This window comes from Puntigrus tetrazona, chromosome 7, assembly GCF_018831695.1.
Source record: "Puntigrus tetrazona isolate hp1 chromosome 7, ASM1883169v1, whole genome shotgun sequence".
NCBI classification, from domain to species: domain Eukaryota; kingdom Metazoa; phylum Chordata; class Actinopteri; order Cypriniformes; family Cyprinidae; genus Puntigrus; species Puntigrus tetrazona.
Window position 1 is genome coordinate 17120890 of NC_056705.1, and position 22963 is coordinate 17143852.

At 36.7% G+C, this 22963-nt stretch overlaps 1 protein-coding gene across 2 annotated transcripts in view; it reads right to left on the reverse strand.

Annotated features, from left to right (window-relative positions):
* Nucleotides 1-22963, reverse strand: part of adam10a (ADAM metallopeptidase domain 10a) — a 42613-nt gene that overhangs the window by 6096 nt on the left and 13554 nt on the right. The window contains exons 3-8 of one of the 2 annotated variants that reach the window (XM_043244811.1): nucleotides 11579-11697; nucleotides 7784-7942; nucleotides 1819-1916; nucleotides 1324-1488; nucleotides 1148-1240; nucleotides 367-550 (exon numbers count right to left, since the gene is read on the reverse strand). In XM_043244811.1, the coding sequence (XP_043100746.1) occupies nucleotides 367-550; nucleotides 1148-1240; nucleotides 1324-1488; nucleotides 1819-1916; nucleotides 7784-7942; nucleotides 11579-11697 (818 nt within the window). Of the gene's footprint in view, nucleotides 1-366; nucleotides 551-1147; nucleotides 1241-1323; nucleotides 1492-1818; nucleotides 1917-7783; nucleotides 7943-11578; nucleotides 11698-22963 lie in introns of both variants that reach the window. The other variant, XM_043244810.1, reaches the window with a different exon arrangement.

Sequence of the window (22963 nt, forward strand, 5' to 3'; positions counted from 1 at the left end):
CTAAAAGGCTTTACTGTTCTATTCTGTATGCAAAGCTTGTATGCAGTGCTGTCCTTGTCTAACTTCTATTTACTTTGAGACCAACAGTTTAGATAAAAAGCTCATTCCAGCCACTTTCTCTTAATAACGACTTAAAAAAATTATTAAACAAATTAAAAGTATTATTGCTATTAATAATAGCAAGAGTTGTGTAATGTTAATAAACACTTTATTTATTTGGATTTGGCTGGTCTTCTACCCTGCCTCGCCTTCTGAAATGTATGTTCCTCTTTTCAGATTAGCAGACAGTAACTTGGGTCACTAGAACATAATAGTAAACCTCTCAGAAGTTGAAAACTCTGAAGAATTTGTATTTGCAACTCGTACCTGAAGGAGCCCCGACCCAGGCCAGACCCAGGACTCCATCGTCAAAGTCTCTATCTGTGAAGACGTAGGCAAGGCAGTAATCATCGTGATTCTGCTCCGAGTTGAGTTCTAGAAATTTCTCCACACCGATGTTGGGAAATCGAAAAGGGTTAGAATGAGACCTCTCATCTTCAGTAGTGTTGATCTGAAATGAAGATGACGATGCAAACAAATGTCAATCTGGTGTCGATATTTAGTCAACAAAAGATACAGGATAGGTTGAATGTCATATCTACATTCACTTTTTATGTAGTAAAAAAACATGTTTGTCCAAAACCTCTTTTACAGTACATTCTGTGTGAACAGACCCTTAAGCAGCCCAAACAAACAAACAAAGAAAAATCATAGAGCAGTAGCCTAGGACTAGGAAGTGAACAGTACAAGTCTTCAAAAGAGCTGCAGGACATGGACTGACATGCTTTTATTGACATCTGGTCAATACTGGGCACGATCGGTAACCCCTCTGAACAAGCCTAACAACTTGAGCCAGTCCGTCCAGTCGGACTTGTATTCTAGTCTGCAAATTATGGTGGACAGGAAGAAGAATATCCTGTTTATATTCCAGAAATATTTACTTTAGCATCAACTACGAAATACACTGAATCCTTATTTTACTTCCAACAGGGAATTTATATATATATATATATATATATATATATATATATATATATATATATATATATATATATATATATATATATATATATATATATATATATAATAAGTATAGAAATACACTCACCTTAATTCTCTTCACCATGAAGCTGATATTGCGGATGCCCTGAAAATCTGTGCTTTGATAGATTGAGTCAATGGCCTTTACGTGACTAGAAATCTGCACAACCCAAAAGAACAAGCGTATAATATAAAAAGCTGCAGGCACTATATACCAATAAGTCACCTGTGCTTTAGGTGTACCTGTGCGATCACGGCCTCCCTGGTACCATAGTACTTGAAAAAGAGGTGATCCGTCTGGATGAAGAGCTGACAGGTATTTCTCTCCACCTGCGCTGCACGACGTTTCCTCAGGATCACCGGTCCATCAACCATTTCTTCATCAAGTGAAGGGTTGACAGAATTCTTCTGCTGCAGAGAAAACGTATAACAAAGCTTACCGAGACATATAAAAAAAGATATACTGAAGAGGCTGAGAAGAAATTTTTTTTTTTTTTTTTTGAGCACAAAACGGCTCCTTTCTCATTATTTGTAATCTATATCTAATTTATATCAGATGAAGTACGGCTGTGAGCGGGCAAGGTTTCAAATTGAAATCTGAACGTCAGAATCATGGGAAAGGTGGAAATGTTCCAGATCTCTTTGTGGTCTTTCCATGTTTGTTTGCACTGCGAGATCAGAATCTCGGTGCTAGTTGGTGATATCAGTAGAGTTGTGTGAAGGAGTGTTGACGCTGACCTGGGTGGTCTCAACTGCAGATGCCTGGTATTTCTTCATTCGCTCAAAAACAGTATGATCTGCGCAGCCGCCTTCTGATCCGTATTTATGAGGATAATCTGGGAAGGAAAAATAATCAAGAGTTTCTTGAAATCCAAAGCAACACACACAATGCTCTTAGTGTGCATTTTATAATTAAACTGTTAACATGTGAAATATGTAATTAGGCGACCTGCTGCATTTTGTCCTTTATGTACTTTTATTTACATTTGCACTTCTGATATATGACATATGATATATAACAAAAAAAAACACTTTGAAGCAGAACTAGACATTTATCCTGAGGAAAGCCTTTCAGAGAGGAAACTGCAAAGAGCACTATCACACAGTAGACCTAATGAAGAACTGCAACCTATTCCTGTTACTGTAATGGGAACAGCATAAATTGTTACTGATACTTGACATCTCAGCCTTTTTGTGGCTGCAGAGCACAAAATCTTCTTATATCGACTGCACTGCTTACTATTTTCAGAATTTGATACAGCGCTGACAGCTTCTTTCATTACTGCTATTGCTTACTAATCACTACTTTACGGCTACATTTGATGACTGAACAAAGAAAAGGTTCTATACCTTCACTCAACCTAACAACTTTATCAAATTTCTAGTAGGACAAAACACTGTTCAAAATACTACTCAAAAGTTTGGGGTTTGTATAAAAACGCAGAAAAACCTTCCCCCAAACAAAGAGTAAATTAGTCAAATATAATTTAAAATAACTGTTTTCTATCTTGAATACATTTGAAAATGTTTTGCATTGATGTGAGGGCAAAGCTGACTTCAGCAGCCACTACTCCAGTCCTCAGTGTCACATGATCAAGAAATAATTTTGTCATAAATAGAGTAAAAAAAAAAGTTCAAAAGATTTTATTTAAAATTTTTGATCATCTACATCTACATCTACCTATCTACACACACACACACACACACACACACACACGCATATATTTTTATTTTACAATATTTTTGGCAATACAAAGAATTCATTCTGGACTTTGCTTTCACTTCTTGCAATAACAAGCATCAGCAGAAATTAAAATGAGAGTATAACCAAGTGTCTTTTCTAGATATTGAATATTTTTAATGGAACTTCTATATTGAAATCCTGCCAGCATCCATAATCAAAGAGTCTTTGCTCCCCTCCTGCTGGCAGGTTAGGCAACAAAGTGATCTGCTGTATTCAATCTACCTTTCAAGTGAACAGTCATTCCAGAAAATGCAAGCCAGCAGTTGGAAGCCTCTGTGTGCACACACAGAGCCATCTAAACTTACAGACTTTTTTTTAATAAATAATAATAAAAAATAAAAAAAACGCCAACCAACCAACCAAACCAACAAAAAATAGCTGCAATTACGAGGTCAAACAATTCAAAGGCAAAATGAGGAGCATGACGAAAAACCATTTTAGGATGATTTTAGTCAAAACGACTGAAAAAACATTAATATAACCATTACTAATATAATTTACTGGCTTATCACATTTTACCAATAGGTGGCGATGTAATCAGATCGATGCGATGTGTTCTGTGTGAGCTGACAATGGCCCACACAAAGTTTAGTGTCAAAACATTAGAAACATACAGCCTCAAGTGTCATTTTGACATCATGCTTCGAATTTGTTGCTATGTTATAAAAAAAAAAAACTCGTCTATCAACACGAAATCCATAATTTTTTATAAGCATGGTCTGAAGAATTTTTGTAAAAATCTGACAAATGGCCACAAATTTGGCATCACATTGCATTGGTATCGATCTTTTCAGCATGACCCGAGGAATCTATTAATACCATAATGTCTCCTTACAATAGGCAAAATTCACAGAAAGCTATTAGCATCGATTTTAAATTTCATTATAATTTCTGACCACAAGGTGGCACTATCTAGAAACATTTTGAGTACTTTCAGATCATGGTGTTGATGGTATGGTACCAGCTGCCATGGTAAAACTGGGTATCATTCCACTTGGCATGATGCACCAAAGAGATTCGTTTTGGACAAAAGTTTCAAAAGTTAAAAAGTAAAAATAGCCATTTTTTGTATCTACTGACCACTAGACGGTGCTGCACCAAAACACTGCAGGTAGTCTCAGGTCATGCCTGTTACAACACTCTCCAAGTTTGGTTTCAATACCCCAAAAAGTTGTCGAGATATAGCCTCAGATCCATTTTTGCATGACTTTTGTAGAATTAGTTTGCATGTTATTTTAGAATGATTTGGCTAATCGACTTGAATTCTATGACTTTTTAGCAGCATGGTCTGTAGATGATTAAGCCAATTTTGGTGAAAATCAGATGAACAGTCTAGGACATGTTAGAAAAAGTAGGTTTTTCGAACAACTGAGAACAGCGAAAAAATCTCATTCGACTTGGCATAAGCCAAGGATTAAGAAGGAAAAAATATTTTTATTCCATGGCTTACGGTTTTTAACAAACATGAGTGAAATTTTGAGACTCCAAATTTGCTATGGTTAATGTTGGGACTGACCTCTATGTGCTAAACTTTCCTACAAACGGTTCTATGGGTTGCCATAGACTAAAGAGCAGAAGAAATGGAAGAAGAGGAAAAAGAATGATGGCAACAAAAACAATAAGTGACCAAGCACGCTCTCACATGCTTTTAATTCTAAGACCGTTGTTACAAAATGAAGATTTCCCCAAAATCAGGTTGTCAGATTTCACTCACTTCTGTGTACAGATTAGTCCTGAAAATATAGTGAATTAGGGACACACAGTTTCGTTAGGACAGAATTTTTTTTTAACTATTTTATCATCTTTTAATATTTCAAGCACTGTACCAAAGAAATTATTGATGCTGATGTGACCAGTATGTTGAACACCTCTGGACTTCTGAACCATTATTTCAGGCAAGTTAGTTCAAGCTTCCAGGACTTTATGATGCTCACGTCAAAATGTTGTCAATACAGCAAAAAATAAGAAAAAAGTCACTGCCTTAAAATCTGGTTCAGGTGTCATTCTGATGAATATCAGTTTGTTGCTAAAAGATAGCTTATGACCGTTGGAATATTTACCCAACTCAGGGATTAGATAAGGACAGACTTTCAAGAAATAAATGAAAACAATACAACAGAACCTAAGCAGAGTGCATGCATGCTACTCTCTCTCTCTCTCTCACACACACACACACACACACACACACACACACACACACACACGTCTAATTACCCATGACAGGTTTAGGCTGATGGTTTCACAGTGCCAGGGCAGCCAGGCCCTGGCAGTGAGAGAAGAGCTGGTCTAATGAGACAGCAGAGTTCTGAAAGTCCACTCAGTGTCTACGAGAACTCCACAGAACAGACACAGAGGACCTCTCTTAATAATCTATACATTCAGCATTATTTGCATGGCTTTCTGACGTCACAATGATGCTTCTGGTTGAGAGGAACTGCTGCATTAGTCTGTTTGTCACAGGACGACTAACCTCAGGACTAAGATTATGGGTGACCGCTCACCCATACACATTTCACATGCTCCTGTAAGAACTTGTTTTCTTTAGGCAGGATCTGACTCTTGAGCAATAATGTTAGCGTGTTCAGACAATGAGTCATCAAAATGTACTTTCTGTCAGGTGAGGGCATGGAGGTGCCTCTGTGGTAGTTAAGAAAAGACAGTCACTCTAATCTCTGATCACAACGGCTCCATTTCTTCTCGGCGAGGTTTTTATTGACCCACATTGAATGCAGCCTGATTCAAATGCAAATCCATGTTGGGCAGAACAAGAGAGACATCTGTCTAGAGGAAACGAGTGTAAAAGAAAATGACAAGTGCCTCGAGGAGAGAACCGAAATCTATCTTTCGAGATGAGAAAAGTCTCTGACTTGTCAAAGTAATCTAAAAGGAAGCTTGAAGAGCCTTTAGCTAAAACCTCAGATTTGTTTTCCTCTTGAGAAAAATGAACATCATGAAATGGTGGATTGTTTCAATGAAAATTATTTATGCAGAGACACATTTTTGCTGAGTGATAAACAGCAAAACAACAACACCACCACAATAACAAAACTGATGAACAACTACTCAGAAGCGGTTGTTAGAGGTTGTTCCAAGCGGGAAGTGCTGGGTTTCTGTTTTAACAACCCATACTTTTATGACTGTGCTTATTTAAATAAGCAATAAAACCAGATGGAATTGGAACAATCCCTTACGAGAGAGCATCACAGGAATGAGGGGAATTTTTTTAAGAGATGCCATGTTTATAAAGAAATTTACCAGGTCTAAACCTACCCTAAAATCTAGGATTTTTTCCCCCAAGATAGATGTTAAACAGGAACATGTCCTGATTGGAGAAAAAAAAAAACAGACAGGAAAACAAAGACTTCCTGAAAAAAAGCTAGCTTTCATTATTCTGCATCAATACAGTACCATAGATGTATTCACTGTAATAAATGCATGTAGATGACATGGTAAATTCCATGATTTCACAAAGGGATGTATTTGTGATTGTGTAAGGTCTCTGTTTACAGCAGCCTCCACAAGTTTGACTAAAGCTCTACTGGAGCATTAAATTACTCAAGTGAGAATAATTTCTCACAAGTCAGAGATTAAGAGCAGCAGCACAATGAGAAAATAAATAATTCTAGGCCTTATACTAAAAGTTGACTGAAACACGGCTAAACATGGTCAGTTATATTCTCCACAATTTTTTATTTTGTCATTTAATATAATCTGTATACTGAGGTCTTCCTAAAAGTGGAAAAATGAAATATTCTGAACCTGGCATGAGCAAGTGTCCACTTCTCTCTTAATATGTACCTTAAAAAGGTACTAAAATGGATCCTTTAGGTACAATCATATACATTTAAAAGAGATAACACCCCAGTGGCAGCTTTTGTACCTTTATTTCTGAGAGTGCAGCTGCCCCCTTTCTGACCTTTGCCAATAGACCACTGTCTCCCACAATTAACTCTTTCGCTTTCCTTTCCATAGGTACAAGCTCACTGTCCCCATCTGGCTCATAAACACTTGTAATGAACATATATTATTAAGCTCATTTTAATGATGATAACTTACTGTGGGTGCAAGCACAAACCCAGCATGAAATCAGCATGTGTGTGAGCTAGAGTTGGTTATCCTGCTCTTTCCACAGCTGCTCTGCATTTTGCTGTGTCCTAACTGCTTTATTTGTGTGATAATGCAATTTCATGCTTATGATCCAAAACACCTTTCCAAAAGATTATAATGACCATCATGATGTGATGCAATTCTAACAATAACAACACTTTTCCATCCAAAAGCAATCAAAACATGCAATTTCAAACCAATTCAAAAATCCAACCATTATAACGGCTCTCATCATACTTGGGGGAGTCTCAGAACACCATATTGGAGACAGACTCACTCAGACGCTTTCATTTATCAGTCAAAAGAAGCAAGCTTGATATGGATCTTTACAGTATGTAACATGGATTATGCTGAAAGCAGTTATTTACATTTTATAGCATTTAAAACTGACTTGAGCAACTGGCTTATCACACTTGGAAAACTGATTTATATACAAAACCATTCAAAAGTTTTGTGGGCTGTTGTTTTTGAAAGAAATACATATTTTTTTAATCAGCAAGGAAGCATTAAATTGTCGAACAGTAGGGCTATACGAATAATAAGAACCGCTATTTTGCATTGTAATAATAACCTTTTCGCTGTATTTTTGATCAATCAATCAAAGCATCATTGATGACTATAGGAGACATCTTTCAACAACATTAAAAAAAAAAAAAAAAAAAAAACCTTACAGACTCCTAACTTTTAATTGGCAGAGTACAAAAAACCATATTCTAAAAATATCTCCATAATTCAAGACATGCACAGAAATCATCTCAATACTACAATGCATCAAGCTGGACTCAGTAAATCATTAAATAAGAGATGGTTAAGGATATGCTTTAGGTCATTCCAAAGCCAATATTAGCTCACCGATATCATCCTCATGGTACATGACTGAGTGGTAGGGCACATTCTGGTCTTTGAGGTATCTCTCTGAGGGTTCTACGTAGTATGTGCCCTGATGGCTCTTAATGAAACCCTCAAATTTCCCATCCACAATCGAGCCATGGGTCAGAGTGCCCTTCTCACCTGCAAGACAAAAACAAAGCAAAGATTAAAGACCAGCAAGACAATTGTGAAGTCGGTCAGGGCACAGTAACAGCTCTCTCAGACTGAGGAAACGTTGTGAAATATGACAGATGGAGAATGTATAAAGAAAATATTCTTTATTATGATCCAGTCATTCATCTCCTATAATATAAAAAAGAAAATTCACACACAGTGCACACCACGCAACTAAGCTTGACCTTTAGAATGGTAATGAGCTCAGCAACCCAGCTACGGTCTCTGACAATCAAAGCGGACCTGTTCTTCATTTACAGATTTTACTTCATATAGTGCTGTACTACAACAGTATGCAGATAGTCATCAACACTGGTTAAGTATATGATCGTAAATGATTGCATTTCAAAGTCAGTAACAAATAAGGAGACAAAAAAAGACTAAGGAGGCATTAATTGTCTTAAAAATGGCAAAAACACTGTCCAGAAGAAAAAACTCAAGTATGATAGTACACCTACAAAAGCTAATATTTAAATTCCTATTTTGTGACTGCATTAACCAATTAATGCCCACGTTAGTTTTCAAATATACTATGTGTGTCTTTTTTAACAATATTTGTAGGTGTATATTATTCAGGTAAAAATGCTATAAATCAATCTCACAAGATATACCTATAAAAATAAATTTGTTCCATTGCGTACATAATTTGAAAATAAATGAAAGGTAAAACATTATACAGACTTACTATACAGTTTTGCCATTCAATACGCATTGCCAGTCAAGTACTCAGCAAAGACAGAGATTTACACATTTCTTTTGAAGGTTTTGAGGGGCTGGGAAAATTATTTTACCACTGAGGAACAATGAAACTGAACTACTTCACCATTTGAAGTGCAGCACAGTAAATCAAAGGAGTGGAGCTTCCTAAACGACAGCATATCCTGGAAAATTCTGGTTCAATTTCAATACAGATTGCCAAGTTCCACATGTGCGTACATGAATTATAAAATAAAGTATGGAACAAACAAAACAGACCAAGATATAAAGCAATGCAGACATCTTAAGCCAAAATTTCAAGTCATCATTTTTGCCTGTTTGAAATTCTATACCTCTAACTGGGATTTACCAGGACTTGTCTGCTATCACGGTTAAAAGGCTATGGGAAAGTTTGGGAGTGTGTTTTTGCTGTTCCTGAGGCACAGAGGAAGAACCTGCAATCCGGTTTCTTTTTTCAGAAAGGAACAAGCTCTGAAAGCTCTAGGACTTTTCATCCTGAAAACTGATAACAACAGAAAGGAGATTTGTTCTCACACCCCGCGTAACATTAAACTACTGCTCTCCTCCATCCCTCCCTGACCTTCTGCTCTCTTGTTCACAGAATAAAACAACAGAAAAGCAGACGAGATTTAGCATGAAGGCATGCAAGAAAATAAAACAACAAGATATATACTGGCTCAGTATACTCCAAACATTTCATTTCTTATGAAGTTAATAGTAATAAACAAACTGAATTTGTGTAGCAGTACTCTAGTGGCTAATGAGAAGGACTTGTCCAGAGTTAAAAAGGAGAGAGCAGAAAAGGGAAATGCTAATAAAACAACATCTGTTAAACGCCATTGCCTTTCCACTGAGATTTTGTGCCATCCCGGCCTACTTCAAAGTCTTTTGTGAATATGTGAGGTTATAAGTTTAAGCACCAAGCAGTGTTTATCCTTTAGAGAGTATACAAAGAGTGCTAATGGATAGAAAAGGGGGAGAGAGAAAGGCTGAGGAAAAAGAAAAATCTAAATGTTAAAATATGAACATATGTATGTTTAAGGAATTTTTAAACATTTTCGTGAAATGAGCATTGTAGACAAATTTTATAGTTCTTGTCTTTTGACAAAAATGTCCTTAGATGTAGTGAAAAACAACATCAACATTAAATTCTATGCCCTTGCTGGAAAAAAGGTATTACTTTCTATCGGAAACTTTTAAACAGGATAAAATGTGCAAAGTTTTACGAATCAATATACTTTCTATATTTATCTTTTTAATTTCTAGTGCACTGCTGTTAAGGTTTTTGTTTTCATCAACAGTAGAATTATTATATTCACAGTGCAGAGGAGTCTCATCTTCAATACAGCTGACAAAAATTAAAGGTGTTATTAAAGGTGAGCGACAGCATGTTTATTAGGTGTTAATTCATCACTTCCAATAGAAAGAATTCAGAACCATCCTAAAGCAAGTTCAGTTTCTCAGGTCTGAAGTCTTCCAGTACTGAACATCATCTCCTGACAATACCAGTTATTACGAAACATCCTGTGGTGAGCAGGAAATTACATGAATTCAAGCAATTCAAAAACTATAAGGATGTGTCCGTACTAGGGTCAGGGGAGATGCTCAGAGTCAATAAGGATTGCAAAAAGAAAAGTAGTTTTCATCTTCCAGTAGGCAGTCTGTCCATCATTTAAATTGCATGAGCAATTGCTCAAACCTCAGTAATGTTTAATTGCAATCTGTACCCATCATCAGTCAGGCTCAGTGACTCAAATGACTACAAGAAACATAATACAGTTGTTTTGAAGGCCTTCACTAAAGTGAGGTTACGATGTCAGTTCAGAAACTTCAGAAATGACCAAGCAAAAAAAATAAAGAGTAATTAAACAAGACATTCCATTAACTTATGCTGAAGAGGACATCTGAAAACACTGAAATACCCAACATTTCGAAAACTGTGCAGTGACTGGATTCACATGATCGGTGACAAGAGAAAGTAGAAAGCTACACAATCTAAAATTAAAATCAAGCAATTATTTAAAATTGTCCTCGCAGAATGTTTGTGTGTTATTTAAGAATTAAGTGTTTTGACTGAAATAATCTCATGCTTTGTCTTTTTGCAAAATTCTATACCTTTAGTGCTGTGACTTAAGAGAAAATTTAGTCAGCGCGTTATGTGAGAAATAAATGGGGTGCACAGTGGTCAGATACATGGAAAAGGTCATCATAGAAGGGTGTGTGTGGTTCGGCTCTATGACAGGACACACCTTCCCTTTATTGACATTTGCCCTCTTTTACAAACCCAACGGAAGACAGGATCTGCCTGAATCTACAGCCTTTATAACCATAATTGTTTCCTTCAGACTGATATTGCACATATTTTTTTAATACTGAATTAGAAATGAGTGACGGAAGTGCCAAATTTTGGAGGGGAAAAATCCCTTAATTTGTAAAAGAGTTTTTACGTTTGCTTAAGGTGGTCTTTATAAAAACGGTTAATGCAAATAATGGGAGATGGAAACACATCCAACATCCCAAATAAATTCCTTCATGCACATCAAATAAAGTCCTGTTACTTTGCGTGATGAGATGGGATAACTGATCTTACTGCACAGTGTCTGAAATGCTGTTATGGTCGTCAACAAACAAACAAAATTTGTCGTCAAAGTACTGGTGTAATGGTGCTGGTTAACAATTAAAATCATTATTACAAATTAATATATCATTATAAAAGGTACAAGAGGCAAAAAGCAAAAAAACAAAAAGCATCTTTAGAAACAATATACAAATACAATATATGGAGGCAATGTTTCCATGGCAATTCAGCAAGTGTATTGGGATTGATGCATGCCATTATGTATAAAGTGTGTGCATGTGTGAGTGCTGGAAAAGTGCCATGCTCACCGTATATTTCTCCAGTGTAAATGTGAGAGGTGTCATAGGGAATCTCTACTCCAGAAACTTCCACCTTCAGATCAGGAGAGAAGAGAGAGGTGTCCCTCTTCATCCGAAGGTTAAAATGCCTGATGGAAAAACAAAGAGAAATAGAACAAGATTAATGGACTGTGAAGTTGCCCGTGAGTGTACAAAATGTGTTCCAACAGAGGTGGATACAACACACACCAAGATACTACTAGTCTGAGCCAAGGCAGTATAAGAGTCATGATGCAGAGCATTACTGAAACAGAGATAAAGGAGGAATGAGGGAAATCTGCCAAACAGCATTTCACACTGCCAATTTTTTCCCCTCATTTACCAGCATTTATAATCAAATAATATCTTCCCTTCAGATTATTCCATTTCCCATTGGCACATTAGGTCATTAGGATTTTCTAGAACACTAGGTGCTGGTGAGTGACTCACAGTGATTCAATATGATTCATCTGGTTATAACTTCTGCACACTTCTACATGGTGATGCTCTGACATGTCCAAATTTATAATTGAGCGTGTGCTGGATGTCTAGTTGAAGACATAATGGATTAATGAGAAGGAGGAGGAGAGGGGAAAAAATAAAAAATAAATAAAAAATATCACTGAGCAAAAGAATGTTCAAGAATGATAACCATAAAAATAAAGATAACTGTATTAGCAGCCACACCAGAGCACAATAAAGTCTAATTTATTCTAAGCATGCACTGCAGTTTTGTCCTCCGCTTATTTAAATGCTCAAGCTGTTTAAAACGTGATACCATTTTTTAATAGTTCATCAGTTGGACAAAACTAGGTATTCGCTGTTTATTAGCATGCATATTACCAGAATATTAGCCATTTATTAGTGTTAATTAAGAACATATTAATGCCTTATTCTACATCCCTAATCCTACCCAACACCTAAACTTAACAACTATACTTTATTAACTATAAATAATTTTTTTTTTTGAGAGAGAAAAGTCACAGTAAATAGTCACCTAATCTAAAGCGTTTCTAAAATATTGTTATAAATGTATAGTTATCTTTACAGTTGTCATCATTGGTGTGCCTTGAGATTCCACCATCAAACCTAGAAGCAATCTGAAGATACAAATTTGACAGTAAACTTTAAGTGCCGTTTTCTGCTTTTGACATAAAAAAGGCAAATACTGACGATGGCAATACATTCTTTTCCCAATATTTTTAATAAACAAACTTACAAAACATGAGCAACGTATACAGCATTACAAGTCTATTAATACCCACAGAGCTTTTTGCAGAGTACTGTGCGTGCAGATTACATCAGTCATTTGTTTAGTTGACAGCACACAGAGAGAGAGAGAGAGAGAGAGAGAGAGAGAGAGAGAGAGAGAGAGAGAGAGAGAGAGAGAGAGAGAGAGAGAGAGAGAGAGAGAGAGAGAGAGAGAGAGAGAGAGAGAGAGAGAGAGAGAGAGAGAGAGAGAGAGAGAGAGAGAGAGAGAGAGAGACAGAGAGAGAGAGAGAGAGAGAGACAGAGAGAGAGAGAATAAATGTCTTGCTCTGCTGAAATGGCCTTGACCACCCTGCAATCATAGATTCCCTCAGGAAAAACGGGATCAGGCATCACCCATGCTCGTGCAGCCGAGCCCGTGTGTTTGTGTGTGTGTGTGTGTGTGTGAAGCGCTTGTCTCTAATACATCAGAGGACTAAAGGAGCCAGACAATAGCTGTGGACAAGATGTGCCTCATCAGGGGAGATTTTAATCATGTTAGCTATAGAAAAGACATTACCGTAATGTGAAAAACAACACAGTATTGACCTGAAAAAACACAAAGCTGAATTTCATAAGAGGCTCAATACAGGAACAGGAAGACTCGAAGCCAAAAGAGCCGACTCACGTCCCTGTAGTAAACACTCCTAGTGATGAGCGTAGCAGCTCACTGCTCCACCCAGGATTACTTTGACCTTTGTGCAGGTGAGGCTCGCTGCTAACATACGCTAGTACTGTCATGAGAACAACAGTGAGACATTATGAAAAACTGGAGGAGGAAAATGAGAGAGAGGAAACTAAAGGACAGAGAGTCCTGGAGGGAGAATAAGCAGGTGGAGGAGGTCAGGCCATTCTCAGAACTCTCTAATTAAAACTACCCTTCACACACACACCTACAGTTTTTTTTAAATGCACAGGAAATTCAAATGATTACAGACAACCCCCAATCAAAGCACAGCCAAGTAAACTTACATACATTTAGAATGCACAGCTAAACAAGAAATGAATTAGCTGAGATCTACATGAGAACATCCCATAGACTTCTAGGTATAAATACTATATTCTCACCTCAACGCTATTGATTACAAACTCAAACCTGAAGGAAAGTTTGTTATCAAATAAACTTGTTCAGCGGGAGTAGCATCAAGTAATTGCTTAGTCTACAGACAGTTCACACATAAAAGAAAATTCAACAATTATTGACCCTCATGTTCTTAAAAAAAAGATTTTTTAAGATTGTACAGTTTTTTTCTTTTCAAGAAAATAATATTGAATGATTGAGGCTTTCATGTCTCAAAATTGTAACAAAAAGCTATCATCATTTTGGGAACGAAAGATTAATTCTTGTTTAAAATGATGGGAGGTTTTTGGGACATATACTGATTCTAATGTGATTTGAACTTCTTGTGGCAGACTCCCATGTTGCAGAAAACAGCATTAGAAGTACTAAAGAACATGTAGCATACCAATACATACAGTGTCACTAACCAATGCTTTAACACACAAACATGCATACCTCATGGCAAGCGCTGACAGGAAGCAACACTTATTTATGGGGAACACTTTCAAGGAATGAGCATATTGCATGTTCTTTCTTGTAAGATCCCGTGAAGTGTTATGCTCAGACAATAGGAATTAACAGGAAGTTTTAAAGTTTTCACAACTCGCAGTCAGAGAATGGCATTTTGCATAAGTTTAAATCAGATCACTTATGAGTGAATAAACAAGTCAGGTGTTTATAAATTCAGAGATTTTCGTAAATTAAAGAATTACACTTCAGAGGTGATTAATCATTCATGTTGGTAAACACAAAATCAGACACGGCTGATTTCATATTTGCACTGAAGCGCTTCATACTTTTCAGTATGTGACTCAGATCATGAACAATGCCCACCATCTTATTTAAACTTTCAACGTGGGCATTGGCCAAACGCTCAAACCCCACCCACAATCCCCAGAACAAAAGCACCGTCTACACCTCATTTACCTACGAATCACAACATTTCCCCCAGTGCCCAGAAACATTCAGGGACTTTGCCATTCATGTCAAACCAAAGTGTGCCTTTGAAAAGAAAGTAAAACCCAACAGTGGTGCTTTGGCTGGCTGGTGCGAAAAAAAAAAAAAAAAAAAAAAAATATATATATATATATATAAATATATATATAAAAAAAAAAATATATATATATATATATATATATATATATATATATATATATATGTGTGTTCAAATGTTCTCAGGGGTTAGGGTAATTTTCCCAATCTCAAGTTAAAAGGTTTTCTGTTTGGTTCTATTCATAAAACATGGAAGAGAATGACTGCTCAAATACACTGCATTCTACAAGGCATAATAAAATAAAAGAAGGCAAAAAAAAAAAAACAATAACAAAGCAAACAAAAATGAAAACTTTGACAGTAACAAAGTGCTGTACTAAAATATAAATCTAAAAGAGTTTATTAGTTTTTATCATTATTAGATTGCATTTAAAGTGGCTCTTCTTTAATAACAGTTATACTAGATTTAAATTAATTATTAATAATAACTTACTTAGTAACAGAATTTTAAAAGCACTAAAAGCATTGTTAATGAAACCATTAAGTCACAGAAATAGGAATTTCTTCCTTTAAGGTTCCTCTGGGATACTGACTTTGTTGGTCAATCCTATACTCTGATCAAGACAGTGCTAAGAAAGCACCTCAGCAGCTGCTGTTTGCTTGCTTTTCATACAAATTAGCAGCATTTCAACTCATCATTACTGCAGAGGGCTATATTTATCCCCATGTGATGACAGGAAGGCAACATCTGGGAAAGCAGTGTGTTTGCAAGCCATTAAGTACAAGCAATCCTAAAAACCTGAACTCAGCAAATGCAAAGCACACATGAAATCACAAACGCATTCACAAAGAGAACTCTGCAAAATATTTGTGATAAGAGAAACAATAGCGTGTTAAAGATGCAATTATTAAACAGGGAAAAATTCATTTCTTTCTGCAGTCCTAATATGCAAGCAGACGGCTGATCATGACTTTAATGGGTCTCACCACCAACAGATCATTAGACTCTGATAGCGGCACTCGACCTCAGAGCTAGAAGAGACGGCCCCCTCATCAGCAGAGCACCAGCAAGCTTTCATTAGCCCTACAGTGAATCACAGCATTTCCCTTGCAGTTGTCAAGCGCCCAGCAAACTCTTTGTTTGAACATCCTAAAAGCCAAAGGGAGGCATCTAGGTTCCCACTGTGATCTTTTGTTTCCTCATGGCGTCACTTTCACCGCTCAAGGCGGTTCCAGGAATATCCCACCCGATCCCAGTCAGACCCAATTTAGTCCAAGCTGCATGTGCAATGCAATTACCCACCACTCAACACTTTCAATTACGTTTACAGTAATGCATCTAAAATTAATGACATCCACCAGCTCAGCCCCCTAATAGGAGTATAACTGGATTTCTGACGCAGAGTAATGACATTTATTTAAGAAAAAAAAATAGATGACGCCAAAAGCATAGACACCAACTATGTGTGTCTATAAGGCCAGAGTGATACAGCAACAGGATATTTACCGAGTACATGATGCTCCTTTTGTTTACTACAGAGTGATAAAGGAATGCTTTACTAGAGTGCTCTGTGACAGACGGGAGATGGGGGCGGTGAACAGCAGGGAATACTGAGTGTGAGTGAGGCTGTGTGAGGGAGAGTGACGGGCACGGAGAATGAAACGGCCTTTAAAAAGCATGCAACTGAAAGAGAGGGGGAAGAAGAAAAAAAAAAGAAAAGAATAAAAAAGGTTGGTAAAGATGACTGTGAGAGATGGCAGCTGAATTAGGTCAGGACAGAGAAGGTAAGCGCTAATGAGAAGAACATCCCTTTATTACACAACTGACCTGATCTGGGTCTACACATCTCGTATTAGACTCCTCAACATATATTATAAATCGAAACATAATATAATATACATTTTCACTGAATTGACTGTTATAATAATAATGATGATGATGATGATGATGATGATGATGATGATGATGATGATAATAATAATAATAATAATAATAACAATAGTTATCATCATTATTATTACTATACCAGAAACAAAAATATATATAAAAAATAAATAACTGTGCAGTAAAGCCAAACCACTCAATCTATACTGAGGTGAGCGATCTGCAGAAAAAGTGAGCAAAAATGACCAAATGCACACTGCTAGGGAGATAAGAAGCGAGTTTGGACGGTTTTTCTAGCTGGTGCAAGTTGTAAATCACAGCAGAAATCAAGGTTCTGGCATCTCTGAGCTGGACTTTGCCTCATCTGCTTTTCTTTTCTCTCCTCCTGTCCTTCTCTCCTCTTTAAAGCTACCTATTTTTAAACACACTCCATTCTAAGGACTCATTACCGAGACACAGATCGGCCCATCTGGCTGCTGGAGGGCTTTACATACGGACACTTGCTCGACGAGTACACAAAAAAAACATGAAAATGGGGAATGAACCGTCAGATGCCAGAGAAGCCATTGATCCTGCAGTGTATAGTGGGCCTGAATCAACTTTCATTGCCAGTCTGTCTGTGTTCAGTGCTGCGTGCCACACAGAATCAATACAACAGAATTAATTGCAGACTGCACCACTGCGGGCAAGAGCAAGGCGCTTGTGAGAAATCTGACACCTAGAACTGAAATGTGATTATTTAATTAGACAGTTCAACTCAATTAAAAGATGTTGTAAAAAATATGAATTATTCTGAAGAAAACTGCAACAATCCCCAGTGAGTCAACAAAGGCATAAAATCCTGATGAAAATGTTTAGGTAAAAACAAACCTGGTTCAAACATGGAAAAAGCAAGTAAAGAAATTTAAAGAACACCTTCACCATTATTTTTATTAACTCCTAATAATGGTAATGGCTGCTGAAAGTTTTGCTTTGCGATCACAAGAATAAAAATACATTCTAAACCAAGTTTTACATTTAAATATTATTATTATTATTATTATTATTATTATTATTATTATTATTATTATTATGTTTGCTTTTTATTAAATAAAAACAGCCTTGGTAAGTATAATAAACTTTTTAAAAACAATAAAACATTTTCTAAAATTCTAAGAAATATTTTGACCTTGTAAAATTTGCTTTTAGTAAAAGAAAGGATAAAGCAGCGGAAAAAAAAAAAGTATGAAGTTTTAATGAAAGTCCTTATTAATACATTATGTGCTTGCATTCGTTGTTTAAACCAATATAGTAAACAGCAACATTTTAATCCAATCAAACTACATCTTATTGGACATTCTTCTCTAATTACCACCTCTCCCTGCAGCATACATAAATCTCAATAACGATACTCTGTCCTTCCATTATCAGATGCATGCTGAAGTTAGTGTGATTAGTAGATTTCCTGCAGAATGTCCTAGAGGTGCACCTCGGTCTGTATTCAATTTAGAGCAGCAGGACAAAAACATCAGGGACAAGTATGAGTATCTGGAGCAAGAGTTACTCTACAGAGAGAGAGAGACGGTGAGAATGACTGCAGATGAATAAGAACAACATAAGAGCACAGCAGCAGAGATTCAGGTGCAGGAGCTGTTAACCGTTTGATGGATGAATGGAAAAAGCTTTACTGAACGACTTTTCAGTATCAAGCCTCATAAAGAACCAATCTGGTGATAAGTCAACATCTTCCGTACAGCACATACTGCTACACAAAGGACATTTTGGACTGTACAGATCACTGACGTGATGATGAAGTGTCTGTGAGTGAGTGAGACAAACAGTGAGAGAATTGCTCGTGGGGCTTGCTAAGGAAAACTTACCACATCTTACATTCAGCATGAAAAACACTACCACAAAAACTAATTCACTTTAAGAAATACTTTGTCAGTTTTAATAAACTAGATCCTCCGTCACAGAGAATGTACACAAAACACACACTTATAGGGAAGACCTCTTGATTTCAATTCCACTTCTTTGTAACAACAACAAACAACATGCACTGTTTTAAACAAGAAATAAAATATTTATTTCTTCTCGCAGTCAGCGGTCAGGAGACCTTATGTAACCTGCTGTGATCTCTTAGCACTTCCTTTGTTATTTCAGCCACCTCCATGCTTTGAGTCCCTTCACTGTGATCAATACTAAGAAAGTAAGGACAGCAGATCGAAAAAAAGACGGGCAGGACATTTGAAGAACTCTGCAGTACAAAGAAGAGAAAAAAATAAAAATCCAAAAAGTTGAAGATCACTGTTTGTTGTTAACTGGTGATCTCACTTGCTTCCAAAACCAAAGAAAACAAACAATGAATAATTGTGCATAACTGAGCATTATTGCGCTGAAGAAGAATTATTAAAACCAATAAAGCAGACTTCTCTTACAAAGATCTTATTTGGATCACATGCCCAACAGTCATTCTTCTGGAATTTCAGGAGAATGTAAAGAGACCGTTTATACTCAACTTTTTCTAATCTCTCTGTTTTCTGAGCTCACATGAGAATGTAAGAGGGGAAATATGCATCACATGAAGACCATGTGATCCTGTCTTGCCCGTTTTACACAGAAGAAATAGCATGTTCAATCACACACACACACACACACACACACACACACACACACACAACAACAAAAAAAGGCCACCACATGTCTCTTGGTCTGCATGCATAAAAGACTGCTATCATTACCACTTCAGCAATTTTATTTGAATAGTAAAGAAAATTGAGCAATTTAAAAATCGCAAATAGATGTGCAATATATTTTAATGCTTCTGTGTTTATTTGTACTGACAAAACAGGCCATTTTTATTTGCCCAACAAAACAGCAGTAGTGGAAGATCTAAGTACACAAAAACATCACAGTCAAATGTGCAAAGTTCAGGAGCACTGGCACTGAGTTAAGCCAGAGTAGGGTTATATGCGGTTATAATAAACTATTATTTTGCCTTTTTAATGGTGGAGTGGAAAGTTTCAGCTGTGTTGTTTGAATGGAATTGGACAATATGATTTTTTCTTGTTTCTGAAAAAATTAACAAATCAGTCCTGACTTTGAATTTTCTCATTAGCACCCTACCCTAACTTACTAATCATTAAATGTACATTAATTACACATTTAATTAAATCAAGCTGAAATGGACTATCTCATAAGTCTTCCAGCTCTTTTTCAGTTTTTCCACTGTTTAAAGTCTACTTTTTTGCTCCCTTTCTTTTCCTTCTTTCTGCTTATTATAATTTTACATTGGCTATAATCCTTTATGTTTTATGTAATCATGCAAACAATGATAAATCATCAAAGATTTACTGAGAGTATCAATTACAGTTTAATATGTGAGCAAATTATCTTTAATGTTTTTAATGATTGGTGTCTTAGAAGACAATCCTCTTGCTTTTGGGGACAATTTAATTAAAAATTTCATTAGACAATGCAATTCCATGTTGAATATCAGCTTATAAGTAAAAAATAAATAAATAAAATAAAATTTAAAAAGGTTTATGAAAGCAGCAGATATTTTTAAGGAAGACTAAAGATTAAATAACAGGTATTATGTGTATAATAAGTTTATCTAATATACACAGTTTATATGAATACATATCCATTTTTTTAAGCAAAATTTGGCTAATAAACCAAAAATTGCAAATAAGTTTAACTAGCCTACATGAAACACTAGCCTTAAAAAGCGTGATTGTAATTAAAAATGTTGAAAAGTGTGTACTCGCATGCAGACACTCACCTGCATCTTTTATTTACAACAACAAAACATTTACACACATATAAGAGTTGAGTTCCCACGCAGAAAACACCATATACAATACCTCTGTGGGAAAGCAGGACTGGCTGCGATCCTGCATCTATAACTGAACTCTGGTTAAACAAACAGGAGTGTTCATCCACAGTACCGAGGTGGGCATCTGAAGCCCAGGCTGCTGGCTATGAGAGCTGGGGGCAGGAGCCAAATGACAGAGGTAATTCTCTCTGACCTTCTCAGACACTAACAAACCTCTTAGTAATTCTACCTTCATGAACTCTGTAGCGAAAGGAGAGACAAAAAGAAGTACTGACAGAGAGAGAAAAAGATATCTGAATCTGATCAGATATCACATATTATCAACTGAAGAACCTGTTCTCTTTAAGAAACAGGACAGGTAAACTGAAAGACTCCACAGCCTGAACTAGAAAAGCTATGAGTGACGTGCTGGCAGAAGTGCAGCATCAGCAATTAGGAGAGACACTCAGGAAATAAACGTCACACACACAAAGACAATTATTTAATGTGTTGGTTCACCATGTGCCACTGAGCAGGTTTACAGTCTCTTAACACCCTGCTGTCTGCATAGCAAAGAGTCACCATTGTCAATATCACGGAAAAACTAATACGACTAAAGAAAATGAAAGAAAAACTCAAGCTCACTGAAGTAATTAATTGAGCTCTCTCTCTCTCTCTCTCTCTCTGATAAGCTACATTACAATATATACACATATATACATACATACTTTCAAATAGTACAAACGCTTTCTTGTATTTAACAGTCCAAGAAACCACTGTTTAGGAGACCAAAAAAAACTAACAAACAAAAAAAAAAAGTGCATAAATCACAGAAGGTTTCCCATAAGATCAAACTGATTTGAGCAGAAAAGCTGAAAAACATGAATCAAAATGACAACCTAACCTTCTCTACCTTCCAATTACTTTGATGCTGATGTATACAGTTATTTCCCTAGCGGTCAAAATCACAAACCAGTTTAGCTTTATTTAGTTGGGAACTGAGAGATGACATAGCCAGCCCGAGCTTTTTGTATTCCAAAACCTTGCCAATATATAAAGGCCTTGGGGAGGTTATGGGCAGCTGTCTTACTTCGGTATGCCATCATAAAGTTACCAGTCTGAACCCTCATTCATGAATAACTGGGATTCTATATCCATTGTGCCTTTGAGCTAGACACTTGAGTCAGGGTTGCTCCAGACTCCCTGTGCTAGAGAGGATGCACTCCAAGTCACCTTGGATAGGAAAGTGACTACTAATATACGGTAATGTAATGCAAATACACTGCATACACTGCTCGTTCTGACTATGACATCACTTCAGCTCATATGTGAGTGGGCCAGTGACACTGCAGGAACGGTTCAGAGATTACCTCACTTTTTCAGCGAGGGAAGTGATAAAAGCAGACCTAGGAAGACATGTGCATATCAGTATTAGTCACAAGACTCACGCTGACTAGGCTCAAGTCATATGGTGATGTGTAACTCCCCATGAGCCTCCTGCATTGTTAAATATTCATTCTCTCGTAAGCCTCTCTGCTTCTGCGGAGGGGAGTGAGCGCGACTGTGGACTCACCTTGGAGAGATTAGCTCCAGGGCTCATTCTGTTCCACCTCTGGCATGATGCTCCACTGCGGCTTAAACTGCTAATCCCAATAGGCAAAACACACTAAATGTAGCCCCCCCAAACGCACACACACACATGCATGCATTGTGTTTTCATGTTTTATGGGGCCTCTACATAGGTGTAATGGTTCTTATACTGTACAGACTGTATGTGTTAATGTCCTACACCTAAACCTACTCCCTTATAGGAAACTACTGGCATTTTTGGATTTTCAAAAAAATGTATCTCATGTTTTATACGCTTGTTTCCTCATGAGGACCTAAAAGGTAAAAATTTACTGCTATTTCTATCCTTGTGGGGACATTTGGTCCCCATAATGTTATAAATACCAGGTACACACTCCACTGCTCTTTTTCAAACAATACACTGCTTTCAGCCACAGACAACTGTTTTCAGCCACCCCTCCCCACACATGTGTCTGAACATACAGTTGAGCTCGTGAGTTAATGTCAGCAACTAAACAAAACAGCATTGAGGGATAACAGAGCACTGAGACTTGTTATATGCAAAATATCCAGCAGTTAAATACAACACACTGGCTCTTTTCAGGAGATAGGAGAGAATTGAGACAGAGAGAGAGAATTGCACTTACTGTACAAACCCCTCCGAGACAATAAATAAATAAATAATTGTTACACTGAAGTATATATATGGAGATTCTCTGTACACAGGAAAAGAGATAGTTGTGCATATTACGTGTCTCTTGTATATTTGTTATAAATTGTATAGGGATCCACAATGTATCATACTGATGATGCTGATGATTGATA